At 33.1% G+C, this 27,832-nt stretch overlaps 3 protein-coding genes across 6 annotated transcripts; 1 reads left to right on the top strand and 2 right to left on the bottom strand.

Moving 5' to 3' along the window:
- Positions 1-556: 556 nt before the first annotated feature.
- Positions 557-11,855, bottom strand: LOC125063686 (clathrin interactor 1). 2 transcript variants are annotated; one of them, XM_047670256.1, is made up of 11 exons: positions 11,620-11,855; positions 10,387-10,588; positions 9,832-9,960; positions 9,190-9,298; positions 8,489-8,602; positions 8,272-8,353; positions 7,778-7,923; positions 6,860-7,028; positions 5,961-6,094; positions 5,650-5,781; positions 557-1,630 (listed from the first exon to the last, which is right to left on the bottom strand). In XM_047670256.1, exons 1-11 carry the CDS (start codon positions 11,667-11,669, stop codon positions 1,194-1,196), a joined length of 1,704 nt encoding a protein of 567 aa, XP_047526212.1. In that variant the 5' UTR covers positions 11,670-11,855; the 3' UTR covers positions 557-1,193. The 2 variants fall into 2 exon arrangements, with proteins under 2 accessions (XP_047526212.1, XP_047526211.1); XM_047670255.1 differs by lacking the exon at positions 557-1,630 and adding an exon at positions 1,764-4,691.
- Positions 11,856-12,061: 206 nt separating this feature from the next.
- On the bottom strand, positions 12,062-14,915 carry LOC125063688 (TBC1 domain family member 7). The gene is made up of 6 exons (XM_047670260.1): positions 14,540-14,915; positions 14,153-14,349; positions 13,611-13,789; positions 13,178-13,273; positions 12,677-12,806; positions 12,062-12,500 (listed from the first exon to the last, which is right to left on the bottom strand). The coding sequence occupies exons 1-6, from the start codon at positions 14,733-14,735 to the stop codon at positions 12,408-12,410; spliced, it is 891 nt and encodes a 296-aa protein (XP_047526216.1). The 5' UTR covers positions 14,736-14,915; the 3' UTR covers positions 12,062-12,407.
- Positions 14,916-15,170: 255 nt separating this feature from the next.
- LOC125063684 (dynein axonemal assembly factor 1 homolog) lies at positions 15,171-27,516 on the top strand. Of its 3 annotated transcripts, none has more exons than XM_047670254.1 (17): positions 15,171-17,400; positions 17,917-18,116; positions 18,413-18,692; positions 19,144-19,257; positions 19,455-19,632; positions 19,806-19,935; positions 20,071-20,224; positions 20,353-20,491; positions 20,700-20,788; positions 20,858-21,253; positions 21,700-21,881; positions 22,176-22,332; positions 22,753-22,869; positions 23,038-23,193; positions 25,147-25,257; positions 26,361-26,560; positions 26,729-27,516. In XM_047670254.1, the coding sequence occupies exons 1-17, from the start codon at positions 15,273-15,275 to the stop codon at positions 27,152-27,154; spliced, it is 5,157 nt and encodes a 1,718-aa protein (XP_047526210.1). In that variant the 5' UTR covers positions 15,171-15,272; the 3' UTR covers positions 27,155-27,516. The 3 variants fall into 3 exon arrangements, with proteins under 3 accessions (XP_047526210.1, XP_047526209.1, XP_047526208.1); XM_047670253.1 differs by having other exon boundaries at positions 25,141-25,257; XM_047670252.1 differs by having other exon boundaries at positions 25,126-25,257.
- Positions 27,517-27,832: the final 316 nt, after the last annotated feature.

Raw genomic sequence — 27,832 nt, 5'->3', positions numbered from 1 at the left:
TATATTTACATAGCCCCATACATTCAACTATGTAACATATAAATACATAACACTTATATTACGCTACTGATGAAGCAGGTATAAAAATATTCTATCCAACTTCATAACATCGACCAACGGTTATAACTGATATAGGTATGGCAGTATGAATGGCCATAAGACGTGATTTTCCCGCTTTGTAGTCGCAAACAGTTAAAGATGAAAAATATATTAGACAATTTAGAAGAAATGCAATTTTATCCAAACCATCAAAATACGATATAGGAATGTTTTTATTAAATACAATGCTTTTTAAAATTCTAATTTTCATTGACTTTCTAACGAATAGCATATAATAGTAAAGAAAAACGAATTCGAAAAGCTTAATCTTATTTAAAAAAACACGAAAGACGCGCTTTTTATTTCTTCCATTTTTTCTAGTCTTCCCAAGACGTATATACATGTACACGTACGTAGATAATAAAATCATGATTTTTAATTAATTAATCCTACGCATTTTATACGCGTTTAAACTTGCGTTATTAAATTTTATAATCGTTTAAGTTCAAACACATTAGTTTTTCAAGTTCGTGTATTTTCTAATATAATATATATTTAATATAATATCATGTGATATACAATGATATGCACGACTATACACGCTTACCCATGTAATATCAACTCGTATAAAATTGAAAACTCAGGTCTCTCATTTTTAAGCAATGAATTAAGTTATTAAGCGAATATTTACAAAAATGCTACATTGGAATGCTTAAATTTTTTTCCCCGAATAAATGACAAAATGTTATGCCAATTGTATAAGATTGCAGTTATGTAAGTTAAAAGAAACGGTGTAAAGTGAAGATCATCGGTCAATACTCATCGACTTATCAAAATTAATTTTTCTGTTATTTGAAACAAATGGGCCGTTATGCTGTCGCTGAATTGGAGATCTATTTTATTAATATTTCTTTTTTTTAAATCTAAACGGCTTGGTGTCACGTGATAATAAAACGCAATGAAATAAAAGTTTCATTTCCAAAAAATACATTTCCTCGATTGTAAACTAGTGAAAAATATTTTTCTTGATTTAAACGTTTGTAAGATGTCCTCTGATCGCTGTGTCCCGTCCTAACTATAAGTTTGTACGTTGTTTGCATAACTATTCATTGCTCAAAAATTTAACTTTGGCATACATCTGCCAATAACAAATATCATTGGAGGAAATTGTGATTCTGTGGCCTCATGTTGTTGTTCACTGGGAAATTGTTGTTAACGTTGGACATAGGTGTTTGCCACATTTGCCCCGTCGCCATGTTGTTTAACGGCATCATGTTGGGCATGGTCGGTGCCATATTTGGAATAGTCGGTGCCATACTGGGCATATTCGGTAGTATAGGCATATTAGCGTTTACATTAGGTTTATGCGCTGGACTATTGGGGCTAGATTTAAGCTGATTGATGGAAGGAGCGGGACCAGCTTTGGGCGATCTTGGAGCCAACAAATTGTCGACGTTGATATTAATAGCGCCGGATGTGTCCGCCCACGTTGCGCCCAATTTTGCTGATGGCTTTGTGTTGATCAATGCTGGTTGCTGTTGACTAACTGGTGCAATCGGTTGAAGCAGGTCAACAGGTGTGGGCTGTAAACCTAAAGGTGAGGACAATGTCGATGTTAAGTACAGAAAGGATCAATTATTTATTAATAATACAATTTTATTATTGGACTCTCAGACAACTTATTCGTCACTTTACCAACATTAAGGGGATAAACAAACAAATGATATGGAGACATATTTATTCATCTAACGGTGGGTACAGAATTTTAAGAAATGAATTATAATGTTACATCATGTTTTTAATAGACAGATAAAATTGTGCACTATTTCAGCTCGCATTTTTATTTCAAACTTAAACAAAGCGAAATACTAATATTAAAAACTATTTACAACTATAGACAATCCGAGAAACAAATTCTGCTTATACTTTTTAATGTAATTCCCCTTAGTTCGACAAATTTTTCTCGATCAAATGCAACACTTGTCCGGCAAACAACCCCGCTTCAGTTTTAGCTCCGCTAACATTCATCGCCAAGTCGATATTATTCAAATAATCCATTAGCCAGGCGCATATCTCCGACATCATTGAGGCAAATTCATCCCGAAGTATAGTTGGAGGTAAAACCATCACTATAGACGCTATTATTGATATTACACACGTCTGAATCTTTGGTTCCGGCGAAAATCTCATGTACAAAATCATTGGAATTATTTCCTTGCAGTAAATTGCGACTTTTGGACAATTTTTAGACGCTAAAATCACGTTGCCTACGACGGACAGGTATTTGAGAAGGAGAATGTTGTCGACGTCTTGCTTCGTATTCTGATAGCTTAATGTCAATTGACGATGACCAAAACCCCCGATGAGGGGATAGAAAAAACTGTCAGCTACCGCCGCAAACTGATTCTTCTTCGCTTTTGCAAAAGGGTGGGGTCTTTTTGTATGGAAGTATCGAGTTTTGTTGATCAATCTTCGTCTAATCACTTCTTCTGAGATCGCGTCGTCTGTTTTTTGCTTTGTTTCAGTCTTAGGTTTTGGTTCAGTCTGTCGAACATCTGCAATTCTGTTTGCTGCTTCGGACAAAACATCTAGCATGAAAATTTTGGTGGCAATCGAGTATCTACCTATGTCTGTGTGTATTTCTTTGCATAGATGTTCCGCGCCGTCTTTGGGATGAGCGCAAACTATAGCCACAGATGTGTTGAATCTAATGCTGTCGAAATTGGAGACATGATACTTTTCCTCCAAATGCACGAAGAGATCCAGCAACTCTATGGCAAGAACTTTGTGCTCAAGCTTCATTTGTTCGTTGACTAATTCTTCAGCGCTTTCTAGGGCAACTTCAAAGGTTTCCTGTTCTTTAGCATCTCTAATCATTTCCAGTAAATCTCGCAAATAATTGGGTTTCTTTTTTGCCGACATTGGCTCATCATTACTCATATCATAAGGCTGTAAATCATCATCTGAATCTAATTCCTCGTCAACCCCATGTTTTTTTAATTCATCCAATTTAACTGATATGATCGTTTTTACAATAGCTTTGGTTTGTTCCGAGGTTTTAACTGCACACGTTATAACAGAATTGTTTACGGGTCTATCTACATCATCGACTTTAAATGCAATAAGGTCTAAGATTTTACTTAGATTGACCCCAGATAATTCATTTGCTGGTTTAACATGTTCTTTATCTATGAGGCATTTATTTGTAACACCTTTTAGAACCTTGTGTATTTCTACAGAAGTATTTCCCATAGAATTGTAATCGAATTTTAGCTGATGGACAGCTTCTCTATCTTTGCTGTCAACATCTGATAGAATTTTAAAAATTAACTCGATCGTGGCCATTCCTATACATCTATACTCTTGCGTCATGACGTCAAGATGCTTGGACATGCCTCTGATTAAAATTGTTTTTATCTGTAATAAGTCCCAATCGTCCGAATTTTGTTTCCAGAGTGTTACTCTATATTTAATAGCCAATAACAGTAATACAGACGTATACATATGTTGATTAACGTCAGTTACGTTTTTTGATCTAACATCAGCCCAGACGTTAGCTAAGCTGAGAATCAAATTTGATAGCATATCCTTGCATTTTTTACTTGTAGCAACATAGTATAATAAATTTTCCTGTATTGTAGTATCTTTATAGTCTTTTAAATGAACGTTGTAAGGCATTTTATACAATAGAATCTCGTTCCAATCTTTGCTCGAGTCAATGTTATCCCCAAGTAGCGTTTTAATAGGCTGTTCGTAGTTTTTGTAGTAAATTGGACATCTTTTGAACAAATAAACGACGAGTTTATCAATGGCTCTGCGATGTAAGTGATGCGATAGCGTCTGTAAGAGTTTTCTCCTTACGAACTTACATGGATCATTATTATTTGGATCGGTCCAGGCTATGATAATATCAATTAAATGATAAAACGCCTCAGTGTTACTGTAGTAAGTAACGAATTTTGAAACGAGATGCGAGACACATGCAAGATTATATCGGGCACTTTGAAAAAAATTACTCTCCGCCATAAAATCTAGAGATCTGACAATTTGAAATACCACAATATAGGAGAAATTTTCATGCGAGAATTCCTTGGGAGTTTTAATTTCAAGTCGATTTGCGACTCGTTCGGGCAACGTTATGAAGTATTGAACGTAGTTCTCCCATTCGTTTTGTAGTTTGATTCTATCTTGCCCGTCGCCGATACTGTGTGAGCAATCTATTATAGCGGCTAGAATTGCATCACTTTTGGCATATTTCTGTAAAATAAATGACGTGGCTTCCAGAGCTAATACATTTCTCTCTTCCTTCAAAAAACCGCACAAAATAGACAAGCACTCCTGGCTCAGGTAGAAACCTTCTTCGACTGTGAACAGCGTGACGATTTCTTGTTTGAGAATTGGCCATTGTCGGAGTAAACTTCTACATGACGAGAGAAGCTGGCTGTAGGCGTCCAAATGGTCATTTAATATTTTGTCATCGCAATCGAGTAGTTTCTGTGGGGTTACCGGACCGGGGAGGTAATTAAAAAGGTTCATTAAACAAGTTTTTATTCGTTTTACGTCCTCTTCAGAGCTAATTCTTTCTATGTTCTGTAGAGTATCAACGAGGTGAGATATTTCTGTCTTCAGTCGGTCACTGGATCTCTCGCAGCCTGGAAATTAAAAAATCCTGACTGTGCCCAAAAGTAGATGGATCAAACACCGAACATTTACCAAATAATTGTTGGTCAAGTGACGAAAGTATAATTAAATATAAGTGAGAGGAGTGTTCCTTTATAAAGTCAACGACAATACAAGAACAAAAAGAGTACAGAAAATAAAATCCGAGGTCTCTTAATGAATATTTCAATTATACTTTAATTCCGTAGAATTCTGACAGCCATAATTTTTTGACATTTCAGAGATTACAAACCTTTTTGGCCGGGCACATTTTTCAATTTTAATACGAGTCAACATCTGACTCTATACAAACATTTTGTTTGTACTAACAAACAAAATGATTGAATTGAATGTATCCATTGTACTCCACTAAGTGCGGTGCTCAACATTAAAAGTGGTTTTACGGCGACTGTTTTTTTTTATTGGGTCAAATTTGTCCCTTTTTCGGTGAACTTTTTTAGTAGCAATATTTATGAAATGTCAGAATTCTACGGAATTAAAAACCAGAGTATAACATGTAGGCTTTACATACAGTCGTAATTGCAGTCGTCTATTTTTTGACAAGGAAAATTGTAGCAAATCGTACATCTTTGGAACAAAATTTGACAGCCATGTATTTAAAAAAAAAGTACAACGCATAAGCAATTACGACTGCGATTTTGATAAAACCCGAGTAAATAAATAAACGATACAACTAAAATTGTCCAAGAGTAGAGTTGAATAGTAAAATAAACACAGATCAAGAATAAAAGAAAGAAAAACTGGAAAGATATTTAATAAATGAGTTATTTTTTTTTCTTGCAATAGTAAAATACTTCGTAAATAGTTTTTTATTGTGATTATTTTACTTATTAAATAATTGCTTAAGTCTTAAATCTTGGAATGTAGTTCTTTTAAAGCTTATTTTAAATATGAACGGATTTATATCCGTAGGTAAATATACAAGCTTACCTTGCATGGGCTGTAATTGTGTGTGCGTGATGTTTGTGCTTGCGAGTTGTCCGGTGAGTGAGTCTAAATCAAACCCATTGTCCGGAGGTGCTAGATCACTTAGGAGGTCTAGGTTCGATGCTGGCGCTGAAACTAAACGAAATGTTTTTTTTAAGTATTGACTAAAAGATTTAGGATAACTTACCTAAAACTAATCAATCTTTGAAAATATTTTAAGATATAATTCATAAATAAGTTTTTTTGTTTAGCATTTATTTTTGGCATAAGCTTATAAGAATAAATAAAATAAATAATTTAAGTTAAATACAAACCATTGTTAGTAGTGTTGCTATCTGTGAAGGCGCTAGTGAAATCAGCAAATGAATCGCTGGATACAGCGGGTGGAGCGAACGCGTTCGTAAAATCACCAAATTCATCTTTTTGTGTGGGCTTCGGCTCTTCCGCTCTGTAATTTAGTTAGTTGTAATATAAATAACACGAATATAAACAAATTTTTTACACGCTTTATATTAGCTTCACCTGTATGTATGTATGTATGTAACCGACTCCTTCGGACTTGATTTTGACCCACTTTTAACAGATAGATTTAATTCAAACTTTGCGCACCTGTCAAAGATCGATGACAATGCAATAATCCGAAAAAAAAAATTAAACTAAAAAATAATTCCTAATTTAGGCTGTAAATGGTAATGAACAAAAAATACTGGTATTATTGTGAAAAAGCGTGGGTTAGATAGTCGTTAGCGTTTCGTCGATAGACGAAAAATATGGCACAGAGCGCGCCACGCTTTTTCACAATAATACCAGTATTTTTTGTTCATTACCATTTTCAGCCTAAATTAGGAATTATTTTACACTTTTTAGTTTGATGTGCTTTAAAAGCGTGTGTTCTAGTTTTTTTAAACTGTTATTTATTTTTTTAAATAATGTTAGCCTAGTGTTGTGTAGAAAAACACGAGGAAACCCGACAAAAAAAACTTTCGCGTGTGTCAGACAGAAAACTGATCACCTACTTGATACATGCCAATTCTCATCGCTTAGGTTTTCCTAGTTTTATAAGCGAACCCCTTAAAAAAAGCTATATATAATTTCATTTAACCAAAGTACTATTTCGTTTCTTTCTCTCAAATTGTGTTTGCGCTTTAAAGCACTCGTACTAGTGCTTCAATAAAAACAGTATTAGACTGGTTATTAAATTTTTATGAAATACCTTGGATCAAAGTCGTCTTCAACTAGATTGGCAACATCAGTACTTGTTGTTTCAGCGGCTGGACAGGTCTTAAATAAGTCATCCAGCAGCTCCTGAGACTTGTTTGTTGCCGGTTGCTTAGTTACTGGCGATGGGGCAGTTGCCGCTTTAGCGTATGTTGCTGCTGCACCTGAAATGGTTTTAACGTTCATATAGAAATGTACACGAAATGTAGGGAACGTTTTATAATGGAAAATAAAAAAATTGTAAAGTAGTATAAGCCCAAACCATACCTAGATCAATCTTCTTAGTAAGATTTTATAAAGAGTAATTTAGATTGAAAGCGGAAGTGGGCAGGGTACGTCACAAGAGACAATGGGGACACACAGTAAAAAGAAAACCACCGCATGGATTCTCCGGCCTAACACTTATAGAAAGGGAGCGTTCAAGTATTACGTAACGAATTTGGGGGGGGGGGTCCTTTTGTAAAACGTTACGATGCGGGGCGGGGATTGAATTACGCGTTATTGTTAATATTGTTCTCGACTTTCCAGTACGTTTACATCCCATAATGGTAACTTTTAGCTATAAAGAGTCACTGGGTGGTCACGAAACGTTTTACTATTGGGTACAGAAAAACGTTACGGCGCGTTACACGGGGGGGAGGGGGGTGTGTCAATAATCTCCAAAAATTGCGTGACGTAATACTTGAACGCACCCTTGGCCACATCCACTTCTGTGATCATTTTTATTTTATAGACAGTTTTCTCACGATTTTTGGCTTCATCGTAAGTGCAAGTGCTAATAGCGCACATAGAAAGAAAGTTCCATTTGTGCACCGCATGGATTCGAACGCAGGACGCACGCTTAAACCACAAAGCCGACAGCACATGTAGGGATTGATCGGTGGATTTTCTTCAAGAATGGTAGTGGGTTTACCTAGGTCAATCTTCTTAGCAGGTGTAGCGGGTTTAGTACGAGCAGGACTACGTAGGCTGATGTTAAGCGGCTTGTGGCGGTCTCTTACTCGGTCTGAGGGCGGAGGACTTTCGTCTATCACCTCTGAATCATGGTACACATTTTCTCTGAAAAAAAAAAATCATTTCGTACCCCTACATTACTCAAAGTCTAATGACAAAAGCAATACTATGCATGAATTTACATTATAAATTATACAAAATAAGAAAACATTTAAAATTATACAGAAATACAATCTAAAAAATCCTTGAAAGGATAATCTAAGGACATCAGTCATTTTCCGCTTTCGAATAGAGCATATTGTTCAAATTAATTTTAAATCCCAGTACAACAGATTAAGGCAATATTAGAAAATACCAGAAACAGCTTGTTTTGAAAATAAGTTCAATATAATTGTGAAGCTAATGTGAAAATGTGCAATGTATAATACTATATATAGTAGTATGTTTATTTACTTCTGCGGTTTCTTCCCTCCACTCTCTCCATCAGAATCCTCTCTTTCATAATCATCTTCATCATTTCTTTCCTTTGGCTCATCTGGAATAGTTAGCCAAAAATTTTATTAAACAAATTCAAGTTATTAAAATGGTATTTAAAAGGAAAAGGATGAATTAAAAACATGAATATTATGATAGAGCATTAGTCGGAAGGATTTGAAAATAATGTATTTACCCCATGAAGTGTTCCTATCACTGTACTCTCCCCAGCCTCCAGAACTTCTGCCCATAGCCCCCATGCCCTCCATTCTTATACTTGCCAAACCTCCAGTTGCCTCAGAGGACATGCCTGTAATTAATTATTATTCACATAAAAAAAACTTCAATACCACAATAAAATAGGTTTTCGATTATGCCTGTATTTGCAATTAATAACTTTTTATTCACTTACTACCAGGTTGCTAATATGAACTGCAAAATATGTACTTAGTAAATAGCACAAACCATGTTTGCTGTTTTTATCAAAAACCCTAGAAGCTAATACCGCAGTTAATATGGATTAATATGTTTATATCTGAAGATAGTATTTTTTTTTTATTTAATAAATCCATCAGTGAGACACTAATTGTAATGAAACTATAAGATAAGGTAAGAATACATGACATAAAGAAACATGGAGTTCTCTGTGACATTTTATAAAATAAAAACAATGTTTGTTTAACACAATTTTTTTTAAATATTAATTTATTCAACAGGCCTTGCAAGACAAATAATTGAATTAAATCTATAATTCATATAAATATAAGAATATTGTGTCATTAATAGTTAGTAGTATAATATAATGTTCTAGTTAAATACATAACTTGCCGTCATATGTATATTAAATGTTTAAGAACAAATGTGATGTATATATGTAGTATCAATCTTGGAACTTACCAATATATTTGTCCTTATTCTTCTTGGCTTTCTTCCTTTCTTCTCTCAACTTCTCATCATCTTGAATGAAGTCTATCAGTTCACGGACTTTGTGCCGCACATTTATGCCCTAAAAAATTTCAACATATGTATATATCTTAATAACATAAATAAAATAAAATATTCATAATAAATAATATAAAAATAATGGAATTGACAATAGATAAAAAATGTATGCCATTTTTGATTAGTGTTTCAAATTGAATTGTAACCTTTTTTCAATACAATCACAGTGGCTTTGATGGTAACATACCTATACCAAGCAATGAGGATGTTTATCAACATAGTTTACCAACGCATACACTGACAACCCTGATCTTTTGATCAATTAAATATTTTACGCCTGTCAGGCAAATATTTCAGGAAAGGTAGTGTTTAAGTATTGCTCTCATAATTTAATCAGTTGATTTTTGATTCTCATGATCAATCAGAATTATATTGAATTTTGTCATAAATTTATTTTGTTTTGTTATTATCTAAAAATTTCAATTCATGAGATGGATAGTTTCATTTGTTAGATTATATTTATAATTAAGACATATATATTTATACCTTTGAAATTAAAAATTAAAAAAGTACTAGTATAATAATACTCCTTTTTACCTGATCTTTTCCCAGATCATCAACATAAGTGTAGTTTTCCAGTGACCTCAAGTCATAGATATGTTCCCGAGCTGAGGTGACTACACGTTCTGACCCATTGCGGACCAGATAGCTCAGAAGAAGAAGACACTGTGGAAAAATGAAGAAACAAAATTTGTGTTTTGATATTGTATAATACTTTTATAAATATCTATTTGACAATTGTAATGAAAATTGATGAATTTTTAGGCAAAGATGAGAATACAAGAACTGATAATTTGCTTTTAAAGTTACATTGAAAAAGAAGTTACTTTAATTTAAAAATTAATATAGTGTATGTAATATATATGTATATATATATATAAGAGCCTCAGAATACACACATTAAAATATAATTTTACATTATACATGAATATTAAATTTTCAGTTCTACTTAACTCAATTCAAGCTAATTTTCAAAAATCTTAAAATTTGTACAATATAAAAGTAAGGTACATATGAAACCTTAATATTTTTAGGACAGTTGAAGAACAGAAATGAACTGATAAAAACAGTAATGCATTAAGTATAGTATACCTTGTAAGTTCTTCTCCAGTGTGATCTATTATCATGCAACATTCTCCTCCAGAGCATAGACATAACTTCAGGAAAATGCTCATATGTGAAGGTGGCTAATGCCAGTTCCTGCATCTGCTGTCCAGTTGGGCCCCATGCCTCATCTGATGTTGCTTCTCGTACTTTGCCCTCAACTTCTGTGTAGTTCATTACTACATTGGTTCTAAAATATTGAGTTATTTAAATTTTTATTCAATATAACTTTACACAGGTTATTGGTCTCAATCAAAACCAAGTGACTCTATTATAAAAAACAAATCACAGATGCATCCTCACATACAGAAGATGTCCAGTCACAAAATATGTATTAATTAATATTAATTGTGCCAACAATTTGAATTAAGTATACTAAGATGTTACTGTAAATGGCAAATAGTATATGTATGTATTATTAATAGAGTAGATGTAGTAATAAATAGTTATAAAAGGGAGGTTACTAATAGTTATTTTACTTTCAAGGATAACTTTCAAATTAGTTTACTTGTAAATATTTCAAAATATGAAACTATCATTTATCATATAAGCAAAAGGTGAGGTCAAGGTTAGTCAAAAATACAATAATACATTCTTTACAGACACACAAACAGATTTTTATTTCAGGTAAATATATATCATATAATATATGATAAAGAAAGAGGACACTACTCTCTTTAATATTTATATAATTATAGGTACATAATATAACAAATCAGTTGTAAGCCTAGATATAAGCTTCAAAACAAAATGTAATGTCACAAATTGATAAGATTACTATTATCAGTTTCTTTACAAGGGACACATATTTGCAACCATATGGGTAGGAACACAAGAAATAGTGGTTTATAGGTAGTTGTAGCTTGCTTTATGTTTAGAGGTATTTTATCTGATCTTTTTTATATAATGGTCTAATAGGATTGATAAATGTAGTAAAATTGTACAGTTTTATAACATAGCAATGTACAATAATTGCACTATGTAAATACCATAAGCAGAATACAGGAGCCGTAATTCTAATCACATTAGATTCATTTAAAAGTTGGAATTTGAATGTAACTGACTTCGAAGAAAAAGTTATATTCGGGTTAGGCAGTTCCCTTTAATGACAGAAAATTTTAGATTATCGTTTAGGTAAAAAAAATAAAACCATAAATTAAACTTACAATATTCTGAGATGCAATTTACACACAAATGAGTTGAAATATTGTTGGAACTTACACTTTATCCGCCAGCTCTCGAACCTTCCACATGCTGATAAAACGATCCATTTCACTGCACTTTAGTTATTGTAGACTTAGAGTGAAAAACTTGAATAAATTTCCGTTAATATCACGAATTTTTAACTATAAACGCGATCTGATGATTTGGCTGACATTATTGAAAAATGTAAAATGGCGACGATGATGGTTGCCCGTCGCACACCGATCATGCAATTGTCATTTCTGTTCTAGTCATCTGTCAGACTGACACGACATAAGAATACAAGATGATGCAGATAATACAGAAATTAATTTGATAAAAAAATAATGTTATAGGAAAATAATGCTTTAGGCAACTTAGGTCAATATGGTGAAAATGTTCTCATTACATTTATTTCCAACCATCATTTATTTTGAAATTTTACACATAAAAATAATAATTAAGAAATAAACCCCTTGTGTATAATGTATACTGAAAGCTTTTATTTGCAAGTTCATACATTGTTTAGTAAATGTTTAAACATTTTCTAATAGAAAAACAATTACAATTTTACAGTTCGTATTAACATGCATTATTGTTTTTCTTAATTTTAAAGTTATGCAATATATTAACTACAACTTTTACACATAGTCACAGTCAGTGAACATCTTAAATGTCGCCTCATTCATAAGTTGAAAAGGCTCCATAAATACTTTGTTTAACCATTTAATATTTGGGCTAGCAATATAAAAGCACCCATGTTCATCCATTGAAACCTTTAAACACAATTTTCTTCTAATGAGAATAACTCATTAGAAGGTCATACATCATTTTTTTAGCTGATCATTTTGTGGTTGCGCATAGTACTGCCATAGTTCAATTGCTTTGTTTGCTACTACTTCTTCACATTGCTCTGGTATCTGTAACAATAATAGTATTTAATTTTAAAGGTAGTAAAAAAGATAGTCAAGTTCAGCACAACATTCATTTGAAATGACATTGGCCTATCCAAACATTTGTTGAAAGGCTAATAGAAAAGAAAATATATTTATTCCGAAACTAGCACCTTTAATTGCATGTATGTATGTGAACTTACCTCAGACACACATTTTAGCACCTGATCTGCTGATGTGGCTCTAAGAATATTCCTACGTAGGGTCATAATCAACATCACTGCCACAAAAGATAAAATTTTTGGTGCCCCACTACATACTTTATCCCAAATCCTGAAATTCAAAATAATACATTAAACAAAGGCTATTAAAATTATCAGTGAATGACAATGATCAATGATTACTTAAATATTCAAACGAAACTTTTAAATTATAGTGAACTACATAATATAGTTACTACATAATATTATATAGTCCTGTGGCCATAGGTCAGAATATGATAAATGCAACTTCATTACTTTACAGGACAAGCAATTAAATATTATTAAGTAATCTTGAAGGCACTATTAAAATATGAAACACTCGATATATGAATGAATGTACTTATTATTGTCTGATCTATGACCACATTATTTATTAAAAATTTAATAGAACCTAACTTCCTACAATTCAATAGTTATATAAATACTGGATTTATAACTTACTTTGTTAATGAACTATCATCTAAAACTCCAGCAAAGCCACAATTGAACCATTTAGTTAACGGCAAATTCTCCAATGCCTTGATTTCTATTAGGTGGCTGAAATTATCAAATTCATATTGTACATACAATTTCTTAAGATATATATTAGACAAGATTATATGAGATGCATGAAATACATGTTTAACATCCTGTAGAGGAGTTTTCGATGAGTACGAGAAAACATTTCTGTTACCATCAAATTCAAAAGTTGTGTAAGGAATCAGACCTTTATCTACCAGGTTTAGAAGACCTTATAATCAAATTTTATAATATTTTTTTTATAAATGTAATAAATTTTATCTGATTTTATATTTAAGAATTTGTAGTATTTTCCATTTATTCCATATTTTTTTTTTAAACAAGATTTAAAAGTTACATCTCACAATATAATTACTTGTACAACTCTCCATCCTCCTTTTCCAGCATGTTCTGAAAGGCTTCCTTTAGTTTTACTAAATCCTTTTGCATATTTCGCACAATATCTGTTAATCCCTTGCTGATCCAATAAACATCTACTTCATGGTCATATAATTCTAACAATGATTTAGCGATGGGAATAAATGTATCCGCAGACTAAAAATATGATAAAATACATTATTAATGTAATTGTATATATTTTTAATATTGTATTAAGTAATGATAATCATAAAATTAAAAATAGTGCCAGACAACATTATTAAATTCTTGAACCTGATAATTCAATATATAGTTAAATAAAAATATAAATTGTAAAGCATTAATGTCAAATAAAAAAAGAAAGTGGTAAGAATTGTCATAAATAGATGGATATAATTTGTTAATATTCATATAATTATAAATTTGTAATTTGTAATTTGTAATAATTCATTTTAGCTAACTGGCATTAAATGCCAGTAAACAATAATCTATAACACTAATTATTTGAAAATATTTAAACCTTCAAATTAAAAAACATACAGAATAGTTGGTCTCTGGAAATACGGGTGGTTCACGTTCTTCTAACTCAAGCAACCACATTGCTAATAGCACTTCACTTCGAGGGGCTGTCATCTCTACTCTCTCCAACATTTCAGCTGCATACAAGAGATCATTATATTGTTCTGTCCGTTGTTCCATCACAAATTGATGCGAGTCAGCATATACTGGCAGGATATCTGTGAAATAGCAATAAGTGTATATAAAAAGTGTATAATTATTTTTATTAAATAGTGATAATATAGATATTAAATTACGTTAATTGCAATGAACTTTGTACTTTGATGTAATGATAAGCACTTACATTACTGATATTCTATATCTTTCAGCTTAAAGAAGGAAATTGCTGCGTTTTAATGTAGGTCTTACCTAATAATACCTTCCAAACTAAATTTCTATATGCAGCTGGCACCGTAAACCTCAGACAGAACTGTTTCAGCTTTACTCTATCCCACGGTTTCTCTTTCATAAGTATTTCCAGCGATTTCTTCTCTTCCACCCCGCGGCATCCGACTTTTTCGTAATAGGATGAACGAAAATTACGCTCGTCCGTCATAGTCGGCATTTTGGGATGAAACTAGTAGTTTTTAAGTTTTCTTACATATATTTACCTAAGCTGCATTATAATTTATTTTCCTTAGATTATTACCATGTGACAAATATGTAATATCAAATAATAACAATGAATCATGAAATGCCTTTTGTTTGTTGAAACGAAAACAAGTTGTTTTTTTTTCAACTGAAAATTTAGATTAACAACTTTTGATGACAGTAACAGTGACAGAACAATACAAAACTTATACATTTCTTCCATCCATGTTTTCATAGAGTAGGTTTAATTTATGATTTCAGCTGGAAAGTATTTAATTCTACCGATTTATATTTCTATTTTTTATGATAATTAACTTAGAATGATAATTCGTCGAAAGCAAAACTATGAAGATCTATGTCTTATTAGTTGTTCTTAATTCAAAAATGTATCTTTTATGTCATCGACAAAACAAGAAAGACTGTATCGTAGCAACTAGCATTAGTTTGAGAATTGTTAATCAGTTTTTGCTGCGAATCGGTATTTAGATATAATATCTTTATAAAGTGGCAAATGAATTCCCAACTTCCAAAAACAGATTCAAGTTTTATAGAGGCTAAACGTCGCGAGTTAAAAGAATTTTTCAAGGATGGAAAATTTCCGCAGAACGTTATTAATAATGTTATAGAAAATGAGTTAAAGCCCCTTATTGAAGATAAATATGAGGATGTCCCTTATATTGCTGCATCGGGTTCTGGAGCTGTAAAATCCGAATATGAGGTGATGTCAGGTCAACCTTTTACGGAAATCGCTGATTATAACAAACCTTTAAATTCCGCAGATGTAAAGGAAATGATAAAAGACAATCCAATTATAGCAGAAAAAGCACGCCAAATACAAATAACATCTAACCGTGAAGGACGAGCAAAAAGTAATATAATTCCGTATGATCAAATAAACATGGATACGTTTGACGAAATGACTCAAGAGCTCCATGAAGCCGATGGTGATGCAGACAAAGTAAAAAAAATAAAATATAAGAATATGCAGGCATTGCTCAACTCTGTTGACAAATTTGAAGCAAGAGAAATTATCAAGGATTCTGTTGACGAAGAAAGTGGAAATGAAAGTCAAGAATCCAGTAGTGATGAGAGAGAATTCCAATCAATAGATAAAATCGTATCGGAAATAACAAATAAATCACATGAGACTCGATTTAATGAAACAAAAGATATGCTAAAGAAATTGGCGGATAAATATGATGATCCGAATCAAACAGAAACTCGAGATCGGTCTAGGAAACTGATCATTACAGAGGATCCAATATTAAAAGCATCTTCATCTCAAGTTATCAAAGGTGTAATAAGACGTTCAGCAATTGATGAAATCAAAGAGAATTACAAAATCAATGAAACAATGAATATTTCTCTGCTTGGTAATCCAGTAAAACTGGACCTTAGATCAATACAATTAAAGAAAGAACCAAATGCAAAAACTTTACCCGAAGACGAGGTAATAAACGTGGAAGAGGTTTTTCCTAAGACTTTTGAAGCAAAAATAAAACATACCGAAAAGGCGCTCAGAGACATTAACTCTATTTTAAGCACTATTGAAGTTAGTGAAGATAAAAAAAATACATGTGTTGATGCAACAGATCAAGACCTTATAAGAATATCAAATGATAATTGCGTCGAATCGTTAACTAAAAAAATTGATAATAAAGAGCAAAGTGAAGTTAAATTTGAAGTGAAAAAGGAAGAGATACTTCACAATGAACTGGAAAATTTGTATGAATCAGGAACTAATGATAACGAAGAGAATAAACAATTAGAATTTAAAGAAATGAAAAACCTAGCTCGCAATATCGTCGACGGAGCCGAGAATCTCAGCTTATTGATACGAGAAGACATAACAAACAAACTAAACAGTATGAATGAACTGTTGAATGATGTGAATGTTGCTCTAGAAAACTCTAGGAAATCTAATTTGGCTTATCAAAAACTGAGAGAAGAAAGCGAACAGAGGATAAAAAGTAAAGAAGACTATGCAGTTAAAACTGAATACACGGAGCTTGGTGAGAGCAGTACCAAATGTTCTGTAACAGAGTTAGACTTGAACGATATTCATTCTGCTATAAGCAGTCTTAATACGGAAATACACTGTCACGAGGACCGAATAAAGAAGAGCAAAGCAAGCTGTGAAATGAGAACGAAAGAGTGCCAGGAATTTGTCAAAGAAATAAATAATGTGTTACAAGTATCACATGAAGTATTACACCCTAAGGCTATCTCTTCCGCTTCTAAACAGGATCTAACATCTCAAGAAGATACCACAAAAAAATCTAGGATACCTGATGATAGTACAGTCAAAACACGCAAAGAGTTATGGGATGTAGAATTTGTTTACAAAGATGAAAAAAATAAAAATATGGCCGATCAAAAACAACAAGAATTAAAACGTACAGAGCGCATTAATGATCTTTTGTTAAATATTAAAGATAAAATGAAAGATAATAAGGAAGTCTTGAAAATAGCAAATAATTTATTACGAAGTGGGAAAAGTGAAAAAGTTACTGAAAATTCATGTAAAATTATAGAACTTCCAGCTGATAATGATATAAAGGCACAAGGGGACCATGTCCGCAAAGAGGAAAAAAATAATGCCACTTCAAAAGTTTCCGAGGTCCCGTTACTTCAAGAAGGTAACGATATTGTATATATTATTAGATCCCTTAGTTAAATTCCTTTAAAAAAGCTATAACCTTTGCACTAAAAAGCTGTTTCACTTACGTAGATGGCATATTATGTCATCTATGGTAATTCTGAAAAATTTAGAAAACTTTTCTCCATTTTCGCAGTCGATTGATTTTGTAACTGGTTTGACCAAGTACCTACTTGAATTCGTTATCCCGAAATTCTGATTTCGATTGTTAGGACAACAAAAGGGTATTTCAGTCTGAAAATCCTTAATGAATTTTTGCCACGTTTATGGTTCCATGCTTATTTTTTATCCCCAAGCTAGTATAACTAATAAAAAATAAATGATATAGGTTTCAGTAGTAGTTTCAGATACTACATCTTTAAAGTTATTATTACCTTGTTGTTTCTGGTTGGTGCTTTATTTAATTCTGCGTAAATTAAGTTGAAGGCAGAAGCTACTTGTTTTTTTTAATATTTTAAAATAGTTCCTGTATATAATATATTATTTGGTATATTAGATAAAAAAGATCTCGAAAAGGCAAAAAAAGAAGACAAAGAAAAGCAAAAACAAACGGAGTTCAAAATGAAAATAGAAAAAGAAAAAGAAGAAGAAAATAGAGGTCCACGAATGACGAAGGAGTTTATCCGCAAACTATGCAGACAGCATAAGCTTTACTGCACACCATATCTTAACGATATATTGTATTTGCATTTCAAGGTAAGCCTTGAAGATATTTCAAAAATAATCTATTACTATAATTTTATAATAATAATTTATTTATTGCATGAATATGGTACAAAATGTTAAGGTGAACAATCGTAAATCGTTCGCATATTCTGCCACTCACAATGGCGCGCTAATTTGTCTTTAGCTTTATATAGGCGATGTTTTCCAAATAATTATCTAGTTACGTTAACTACTATTATAATACCGCTCTCAGTTTTATTCTTCTAGTAAGAGTTTGTTTAGACGATTCTGTGAAGGCGTTCTACGATAAAACCTTTTATTTATAGGGTTTCTCAAGAATCGAAAACCTTGAAGAGTATACAGGTCTGAAATGTATATTCTTAGAAAACAATGGTATTCAAAGAATTGAAGGTTTAGATACTTTGTCAGAGTTAAAGTGTCTATACTTGCATTATAATATTGTACGTAAAATAGAAAACCTGGACGGTTGTCCAAAGCTGGATACATTGAATTTGGATCACAATTTTGTAACAAAGATTGAGAATTTGGATGCAGTCCCAGATCTTCATACCTTGAGTATAGGCCATAATATGTTAACTACTGTTGGTAAGTACCAAGAGTAAGTATGGTAGACAAAATCGAAGTCCTTTAACTAAACTCACTTCTTACGCTTTCATTTTCATTCTGTCTGTTCAGTAAAACTTGTTTGTTACTTGAAAAGTGCACTATATATATTATATACGCAGTTTATAATAATTGAACATAGGGAATAGAAAAAAAAAATAGAGCGCTCGCTGGGATTATTACAAATTTTAGTTCATCTGAATATGAGACCACACAGAGATTCTAGTTTGTTTAACGTATTTCATTTTTCATCTTATGTGTGGCCTGTTGGTGTGGCTATAAATAAAATATGATAAGAAGGATTACAAACAAAATCTTCAAACGCTTTAAATCACACTTCTATTGTGTGTGTTAAAAGGTGTAAAGTAATGTGTAATAGTATTTAAACTAATGTATTTTGAATACTTTTCCTTTATTAATACAATTCTTTTAGATGATCTGGAACACCTGAGAACTTGTAGAAATCTCTCAGTTGTGGATTTATCATATAACCGGTTGGAAGATCCTCTTATAGTCGACGTTTTGGCTGATATGAGCATATTAAAAGGTTTTTTATTAACTTATAATATTATAAATATTGTAACAATAAAGTCTTTTTTCGTTAGGATGGATGAGCAAACGTAATTTAACTATAATTCTTATTAAACATACTTTCCAGTCAATCACCCTTTGAGGGTAAGTTTAGAACATCCGGTATGTCGGGCAACAACAATCTAGCTCCATATAATTTTCTTTTCTTTCTAGTATTGGTACTAACGGGTAACCCAGTGGTCCGTAATATCCCTGCCTACCGTAAGACATTAACACTGCGACTAAAAGAGTTGCTTAACTTAGACAACCGTCCAGTATTCCCGCGGGACCGTGCTTGTGCTGAGGCGTGGCAGCGCGGCGGTGTTCAAGAGGAAATTGCTGAGAGGCAGCGGTGAGAATCTTACAGATTGGAATGGTCCCTTCTCGATATCATTCGATATGCTAACAGAATAAAGCAATGTAGATGTAGGCTAATTGAACGTTAAACTAAGTAGGTAGACGACAAAATGACTAAATAAACGTTGTAAAGTTTATTAAAAAAAAAATTAATATACTTTATTGCAGCTGGATTGCCCGAGATCAAGAGAAAGTAATGGAGAGTGTGAGATATCTCATGAAAATGAAAGAAGAGAATAGAGCTAAGAGAGAGGCGAGAGAGAGAGAAGCGAGGGACACAGAAGGTCTTCCGCCAAAGGTACTTTTAATAATGTCTACTTTTGACTTAACACCCAATAGTTTCATTTGCATCATCATGTAAAAAGGTAACCTAACTCTAAATTTGACTAAATACTAAAAGAAACACATAGCCTTACAAAATAAGATTTTACAGGATGAAGAAAAAGAAGCAGACGAAAAGACAACAGTGGAAGAAAAAGTAATTGAAATGAAAACCAAGGATGGTGTCGCAGTAGACATGCTATCGGGGTCTGAGGCTGAAGATAGCACTAGTGAAAGCTCTAGTGACAGTGATGCTGATAGTAAAGGTTTGGTACCCAAAGTCAAAGCTGCAATTATATTTTTACATTTGTATGGCGTATGTGAAGTGTAATCCATATTATGCATTAAAGTTTTAATATGAAAATTTAATGCATAATATTTCGACGTTTTGCAGAAGAAACATCGAAAATCGAATGGTCACAAATCGAAAAAGGGAAGGCTTTAGTACAAGAGCTGAAGGAAGAGTGTCGTAGCGAACCAGATGAATATTGGCCCGGCTTTGGAAAAACACCTTCTACGGTCATGGGGGATATGTAAGTAATTTTAGAAACCGTAAAGATATACAAATTTATTAAATTTGTATGCAATTAGCTAGAACTAACTTAACTTATTAAAAAAAATGAATTTCTGAAACGGCAAATTTAAAAACAATTATTTGAAACAATTTTTCCCTTATGGGAATTTATATTTTTAATTAATTTATATAATTAATTTTATAATTATTTTATTTTTCCCCTTTAGGCAATTCTCATGTGATGCACAATCATTAAGTAGCTTACTCTTCAGTCAAGCATCACACACGACAAAGAAAGCTAGTAAAGGAATTGAAAGTAAGTACAATATTATATAAAAGTTTGACATGAAAAGAAAGATGTATCATAATTATGGTGATATTACAGAACCTAAAACATCAGGCGTAAAAATAATCGAAGTACATGATGACGAGTCATTAAATTTGGATACTCAGAAAAAAACATTAATAGAAGTTATTAAAAAAAACATAGGCGATGAAGATATCCCGTTACATGAAAAGGTGACAAGTAATGTTACTGAAACGAATACAGCAATCATAGACCATGACAGAAAGTTATTAACAGAAAAATGTAGTGTTTCTAAGTCCAAATTTTTAACTTCCGAAAAGAAAGTGAAGATAACTATTAAGGAAGTGCAAAAAGATACAACGGGATTGGAGGAAAACATGGTAGGAAATGATGGAAGTGATGAAACTGCTCTAAATAATACAGTAAAAGAAGAAACTGATTATGACGTACACGGTGTTGAAAGAAGACGGCGTGGTAAACTATATTTTCTTTTCTTATTAAGACAACATGATAGAAAAAGTATTATTGTTACTTTATTAATATTCTGAAAATATTTTTCATAGCGGAGGAAGGAAATGTGTTTGCCGACCGAGATGAGATAAGCTTAGAAGTACGAACCGAAAACTACCTGGCTTGCAATAGCAATTTCCAACTCAATTCTTTTAGACAAAATATGAAAGAGATTAAATGAACTAAACACAAAAATGTGTTTGTTCCGTAGCCTGAGTGAAATTCTTAGTTTACTCATACTACTCAAAAATAAATATTTGTGGATTGTATACCTACTAATACGTAACTCACACTATAGTTTCAATCAAAATATTACGCGAAGTTTTGTTCCTAATACGATTAATAGATACGCGCAGAACACACAGTCTTTGGTTCTAATAATTGTGTTTTGTCTTCTGTTTATGCTCTAGTCGAACAAAGTAAAGACGACGGTGTAGCCCTCATTAATTTTCTTGGGAACACTGACATGGAGACAAATGATGAGGCCTTGCACCCAAGTGCTGAGGACCTGGAGATATTCGCAGAACTGGAGCAAGAACAGATTGAGAGAGATGCAAGAATCGCACGGGGGGAACCCGCTGTTGATCCTATGGTGTTTACTGTTTTTATTTGTAAATTATTGTCTCCATTTAACCATTTTCACAGCGTATTATCGTTCAGTTATGCCGTTTCTATATGCAAAATACTACTCGTTATTAATTTGAGACGTAATTTTTTCTGTAGAATATATAACGGCTATCAAATGTTTGTGCTATCAAAAAGGAAATTTACAAAAAAAGATATCAATACCTCTATTCCCGTTGTAAAGTTATGACAAAAGCTATCTCTGCTATAAGCCAAATGAACACAGGAGTCAAGGGTGACTTTATGATTTTTTTCCTTATAGAAACTTTACGATAAGAAAATAATGGATGAGTTCCACAAAAATTTGGAGCGTGTGCCAGCGCATCAGGTCACTGAGAAAAACTATGTCACCACATACCGAAATGATAACGTGTACGACCGCATCGCACTCAGCCAACTCACTATGGGAGAGCAACCAGGTAATATCCATTCTGTAAGAGCAGATATTCAACGTCATATTTTATATTTTTAAGGTAAATAAATCTGCCTTTTGTTTTTGAAGTGAAACTTCTAATGCGCTAGGTTGCGTTAAACGAATAACGCTACCATGGAGGGGGTTTGAAAGCTCTGTTGCGTTAAACGTTCAACGCTCCTGGGGAGGGGGAATAGAAAGAGATAGAGCGAGAGTGAATGCGTAATTTTGTATCTTACGTTAGTTATAATAATCCCATTGTAAATGATAATTAAAAGCGATCAACTGTGAATTGTAAGCAATCTTAATAAAGTTTGTATTAAAGAAACTATGATTTCACTAAAAATCAATTTCTACCCCTTCCTATTTTCATTTCCACATTACGAAGTAAGAAAAAATTATGCCTATCTTAACAATCTTTTAACAGATCCTAACAAGGTAAAGCTCACGCACGTTCCGGGAGCTGTTCTCTTTGAATATGTTGAGAAGCAGAAACCCATCGAACTGCAATATGAGATAGGAGAGGAACACTTTGATTCCCCACGTAAGAATTTTGACATGTCAGATTGTGGGTAGGTAAGGGCCTCTATACCGCTTTACCCCGGCAATACAATCGGGTCTTAAATTGCTTTGTAGTGTATCCCATGTAAAGTGTATTTTAGTACCCCGGTCATGTAACGGATACATAACGAGATTATTTTATTACTTAAAGCGTCATCAGAAGAAACGCAGTCTATAAACATAGATAGTGATTCAAACAGCGAGGATATCGACGTGGTACCAAAACAGGAAACGACGAAAACTAGACCAAAAACAGCAGCAAGTCGACGCAGTTTGATGCAAAAAGATGATGGTGTTGTAACTAAAGGTAATTTTAAATTATTATGTATTAGGTTTAAGGCGTTAAAACTTGTATAGTACGCATTGACGTATAACCAATAGACATAGGGTAGACCGAGGCGAATCGGATCAAAATAAGAAATGTGTTGATAATTCAAATATCACATTCACATAGAACGCACTCAACCGGCGTTTTGTGTCTCTCCATTTACTGAGCACCTCCCGACATAAGCAGTATTTCGATCGCGCTTGTGGATCAGTGGCAATACCGCTCGTCAGCCACTCGGTTTTTTGTGTGTGTCGCAATTTGGCGCTCATCTAAGGTTACGTACTTACGTTTTGTTTGTGTCATATGACGGATTTGTCTTAAAATTTAACTACATTGGTTTATATTGTTCAGCAAGGTGTTAATATTGAAGAACCAATTCGCTTTTAACTATAATCTTAGAGGTTAACGTCTAAAATATTTATTTCAAAAGTCTTAATTATGGGGCTAATCGGATCATATCCTTAGAGGCGAATTGGATGATACTTTCAAACTGATTTATTACATGTTTGAGGTTATTGATTCATATTTATTTCATGACCACCGGAGAGTGGTGTCAAGAAAAAATGAAAGAGGCTGTAAATTAAGTCCAGAACAAAGAGTTGACCTTGCGTAAAGCTGCTTAGAGTTTTTCAGTACCGTTCACGAGTTAACAGAAAAAAAGGACCATAATATATATGTGAATTATGTGCCAATAATTAAAATTGATCTTATTATTATATATTTTTACTGATTCCAAAGTTATTTAACACTATACCTTAAAATTTTGTTATATTTTGTGCACGATCCGATTCACCCCAAGAGTTGGGGCGATTCGGATATTTTCCTTTTTTTAGTTTTTAATAGCTAATTAAGAGAATATTTGTATGATTGAATTTTTCAAATATTTATTGCATAGCTAATTGTTACTTCTTACGAATCTATCAATAAAAATAACATTATATAGCACTTTAGTATGATTTACTCAACCTCAAAGAAAAAGTGATCCGATTCGCCTCGGTCTACTATACATAATGTAATTAATCAAGGCTGAAAATTTTATATAAACAATCAACAATCACCAGTATATATTACTTGCTATCCAAAATAAATGTAACAACCGCCAACTAGTGATCGGCATGAATAACTAATTCATTAAATAATGGCCAAACAAATACTTTACAATTTATTGCTGCTTTACAGCCAAGTAATCGCTGTGTGCCAGTGAATCATTTTTGATGTTTGAATAGGATTTCCCGACTGAACCCTTGGAACAAAGTCAGTAGTTCAGTATTCAATCCATAATTTATTTATGCAAAACTATTCTAATAACTACACTACTACGTGTCATAAATTAAAGCATTACATAATAATTAAAAACAAACTTCAAGCCTCAATCAGCTACTGCTGCCTACTGGCGAAATATGATCCTACGTAAAGGTGGCTCCAAAATGAACAGGCCTACTATGAATGAATAAAGAAAATTGAATGAAAACAGTTTTATTTATCAATATAATCTCGAGTAATACTTAGCTAAAGTGCGGCTGCAATTCATCTAATCTTAAATCCTCTCCAATTTATGTAAACTCTCTCAAATTTAGAAGTAAACACTGCCACCGGCCGATGTCTTCAACGGTTTCTCTCTCTAGAAACTTCACTAAATTTTTTAAGAGGGTCAAGATTCCTTGTACACGCCGTCTTATGTTTTTTTATTTGGGCCGCAGCTTTAGTCATCTTTAAAAAAAGCTTTATGACTATTTGTTTTCGACATTTAAAAAAGTCGGGCAACTCTCTTTTTTATTTAAACACTGCTAAACTGACTCTAGGCTTTTCATGCCGATGCGTGTTAGTATATGCAGTACACGATAAACATACTAAATCGTTCGATCAACGATAAAAAGCGTAGAACTAAACCAGTATTGTTTCTTAAATAAGGCCAAATATCATTAGACGCAGTAGAAGCCAGTGAACCAAGTACGTCTGGTGTGAACTCGGCAAGAGATGAAGCTAAGCGGACAATTATTCAGACGATCAATTCATGTGAAGATGACAGGTTTCCCTCACAAGGTATACTTTCGTTCGATAAATTACTATGCTTGTTTTTCATATCTCTGTAAAACGGCTCACATTCTATTAAACGTTTTAACGTTTTCTACTACTAGCAAATATCTTATGTACGGGTTACTCGGTGTTTTTGGCAGTTCTGGGGCTGAAGGGATTAGAGCCATATTACTCGAGAATTAAGAAAAACACCTAAATCCCTTCGAAGGATAGATATCCGCAATGATAATTCCTTGTCCAAGTTGAAATGCTTTCAATCTTTATTCGATCTCGAAGAATGTCTTATGTCGAGATGGGCTTGTTTCGGGGGCTTTAGGTATTGGAGCAATATTTCCTGTATAATATATAGAAAGTAAACTATATCCCCTACCAAAGACTACCTTCTAATAATTGCAATACTGTAATGGGTTGGAGTCACCTACGAAGGACCGTATTCTGTAATTGCGTTACCGGTGAAGGATTAAAATGCTTTCTCAGTCAAATGCCTTCTACTGTTGGAAAATTTCTTATATCGAGGATAAAGGTGCGCTGGGCGGCACGCAGCTCTCTAGGTGGGGGCTGGAAGTAGTGAGACTTGTAAAAATAACAGTTTCAACTTGAAGAACAGTTCTTGCACCATAGAAAATATACGGAAGATTTTCTTTGAAGTTTTATTTTCGCCTGGACATACACCCTGGCAAATTTTACTGCCGCATGTGGGTAAAAATAACTCGTTCATTATCTCTTCTATTGATTCTAGACAGTTTCATGCCCTTCCGATACTTAGGTGCTTACAAGCTGTTGAAATTATAAGTCTACTACCAGTTTACTATTCACCTTATTTTTGGACTTCCACTACATCAAAGTACCAACAGTTCGTGATCAAATGCTGCGAATTCAATCCCGCTTAGGCAGACCGTTGAAACATTTTTGAAGTCTTCAGACCCAGATCTTGACTATAGATTTATTTTCTACTCGATTTTGAAGTCTATACGAAAACGTCAGAAGGGGTCTGCCCACTAATCTCCTTCCTCTCGAAATAAAACCCGACGAATGAATTAATGAAGCGTAGTAAATCCAGCTTTATATGGTATATATATATGGCCTATTTGAAAACCTAATCATTTTAGGAACAAATTTCGCTGACATGGAAGAAAACGCCCGTATAGAGGACACAGTAGCCTCGGAGATTTTGGAAAGAACTTTACAATACGAGGAGGCAGAGCACTATCGACAGTGCGGGATCGTAACATCTCACGCTGGAAAGGTGGATAATCGCACCAATTCTATCATAGAGAGCATCTCGGAACAGCTGGATAACCAGTATACGGTATGATCGATGCTATAGCTTGGTTTCTTAGTCTTTTGAAAACTTCAAACTCTCAAACTCCTTATAACTATTTTCACTATTACGGTAAAAAAATATTACACTTACTTTTGTAAAATACAGTTTGCTTAGTAATTTTTGGATTACAATAAAAATTTAAAATCTTTACAGATTCCCGAAGTATCCCAAATAGTTGATGCACATATAGACTTGGCTGAGCAAAGATGGCGTGCCGGCGAATACGTCCATTACATTCCAAGTCCACCTGAATCTATAATTGATAACGTTAGTGACAATGACACAACACTTGTACCAAGTAACGAGAGTTTGTTGGAAGATACTCTAACTGAAGAAAATAAACAAGTAATGGCAATTAATGAAGCAAATGATTCTGGCATTGGGAACGATAAACTTGACGATTCAAAGGCTCATGAAGAATTTTACGAACCTACAACAGATGAAACTCAGATCCTTAATCTTTCTGCAAGTGAGGAAGTCTTTGAAGATTGTGTTGATACCGAAACCAAGGGATTCGATAGAGTTGATGAGAGCTATAGTTTGGAGATGAAGATCGCTCTAGGTATTGATAAGAAGTAAATTGCTTGGCATACGCACAAGAAGTTAACTGTATATGGAGCTATTCTAACGGATAGCTAGATAGATGTTAGTTTGCAAGCGGTTATTGGCGTAACTCATAAATTTTTATACTTTGACAATTCATTTTAAAATTTAATTTATTGAATATGAGGACTTAGTTGCGTGTTTCTTTGTTTTAGTTTCCTTTTTTATTATTAGAAATACGAGCTGCCTTAATAGTTTCACATTTAATTTGAATGGTGTTATAGTTTGTGTGGAAGTGAAATGAGCATTTTAGCATGTTTAAGGTTTTTAGGCTCAATTCTTTTAAGCTACGTTGATATTGACGTCCTTAAAGTGATGATATTATTATTATCATTCATTTTATGTCTACAGTTAAATTTAGTTGTATTATTGGTTAGTGGCGAATGACGGCGTAACCCAGTGGTTATTGTTTTTCACGTTTTATACATCTTCGACATGTAACTGTACACAAAACCTACAGTTTAACAGAAAGTTTTAAATAGATTCGAAATAAAGGCTGTTACACAGCTTAGATTAGCTTGAGCAACAAAGTATGCACTGAATTATGGAAATATAGGATTGGTTGTGCACTTCGCAGAATGTTTTTTGTTAAACGGTTGGATTTCTATTTATTTATTAATTATGATATTACACATAAACTTGTCATTAGGAATG

The sequence above is a fragment of the Pieris napi genome, chromosome 3 (assembly GCF_905475465.1).
Source record: "Pieris napi chromosome 3, ilPieNapi1.2, whole genome shotgun sequence".
Classification (NCBI taxonomy): domain Eukaryota; kingdom Metazoa; phylum Arthropoda; class Insecta; order Lepidoptera; family Pieridae; genus Pieris; species Pieris napi.
The sequence above is the reverse complement of the archived record's forward strand: the minus strand, read 5'-3'. Positions and strand labels throughout refer to the sequence as shown.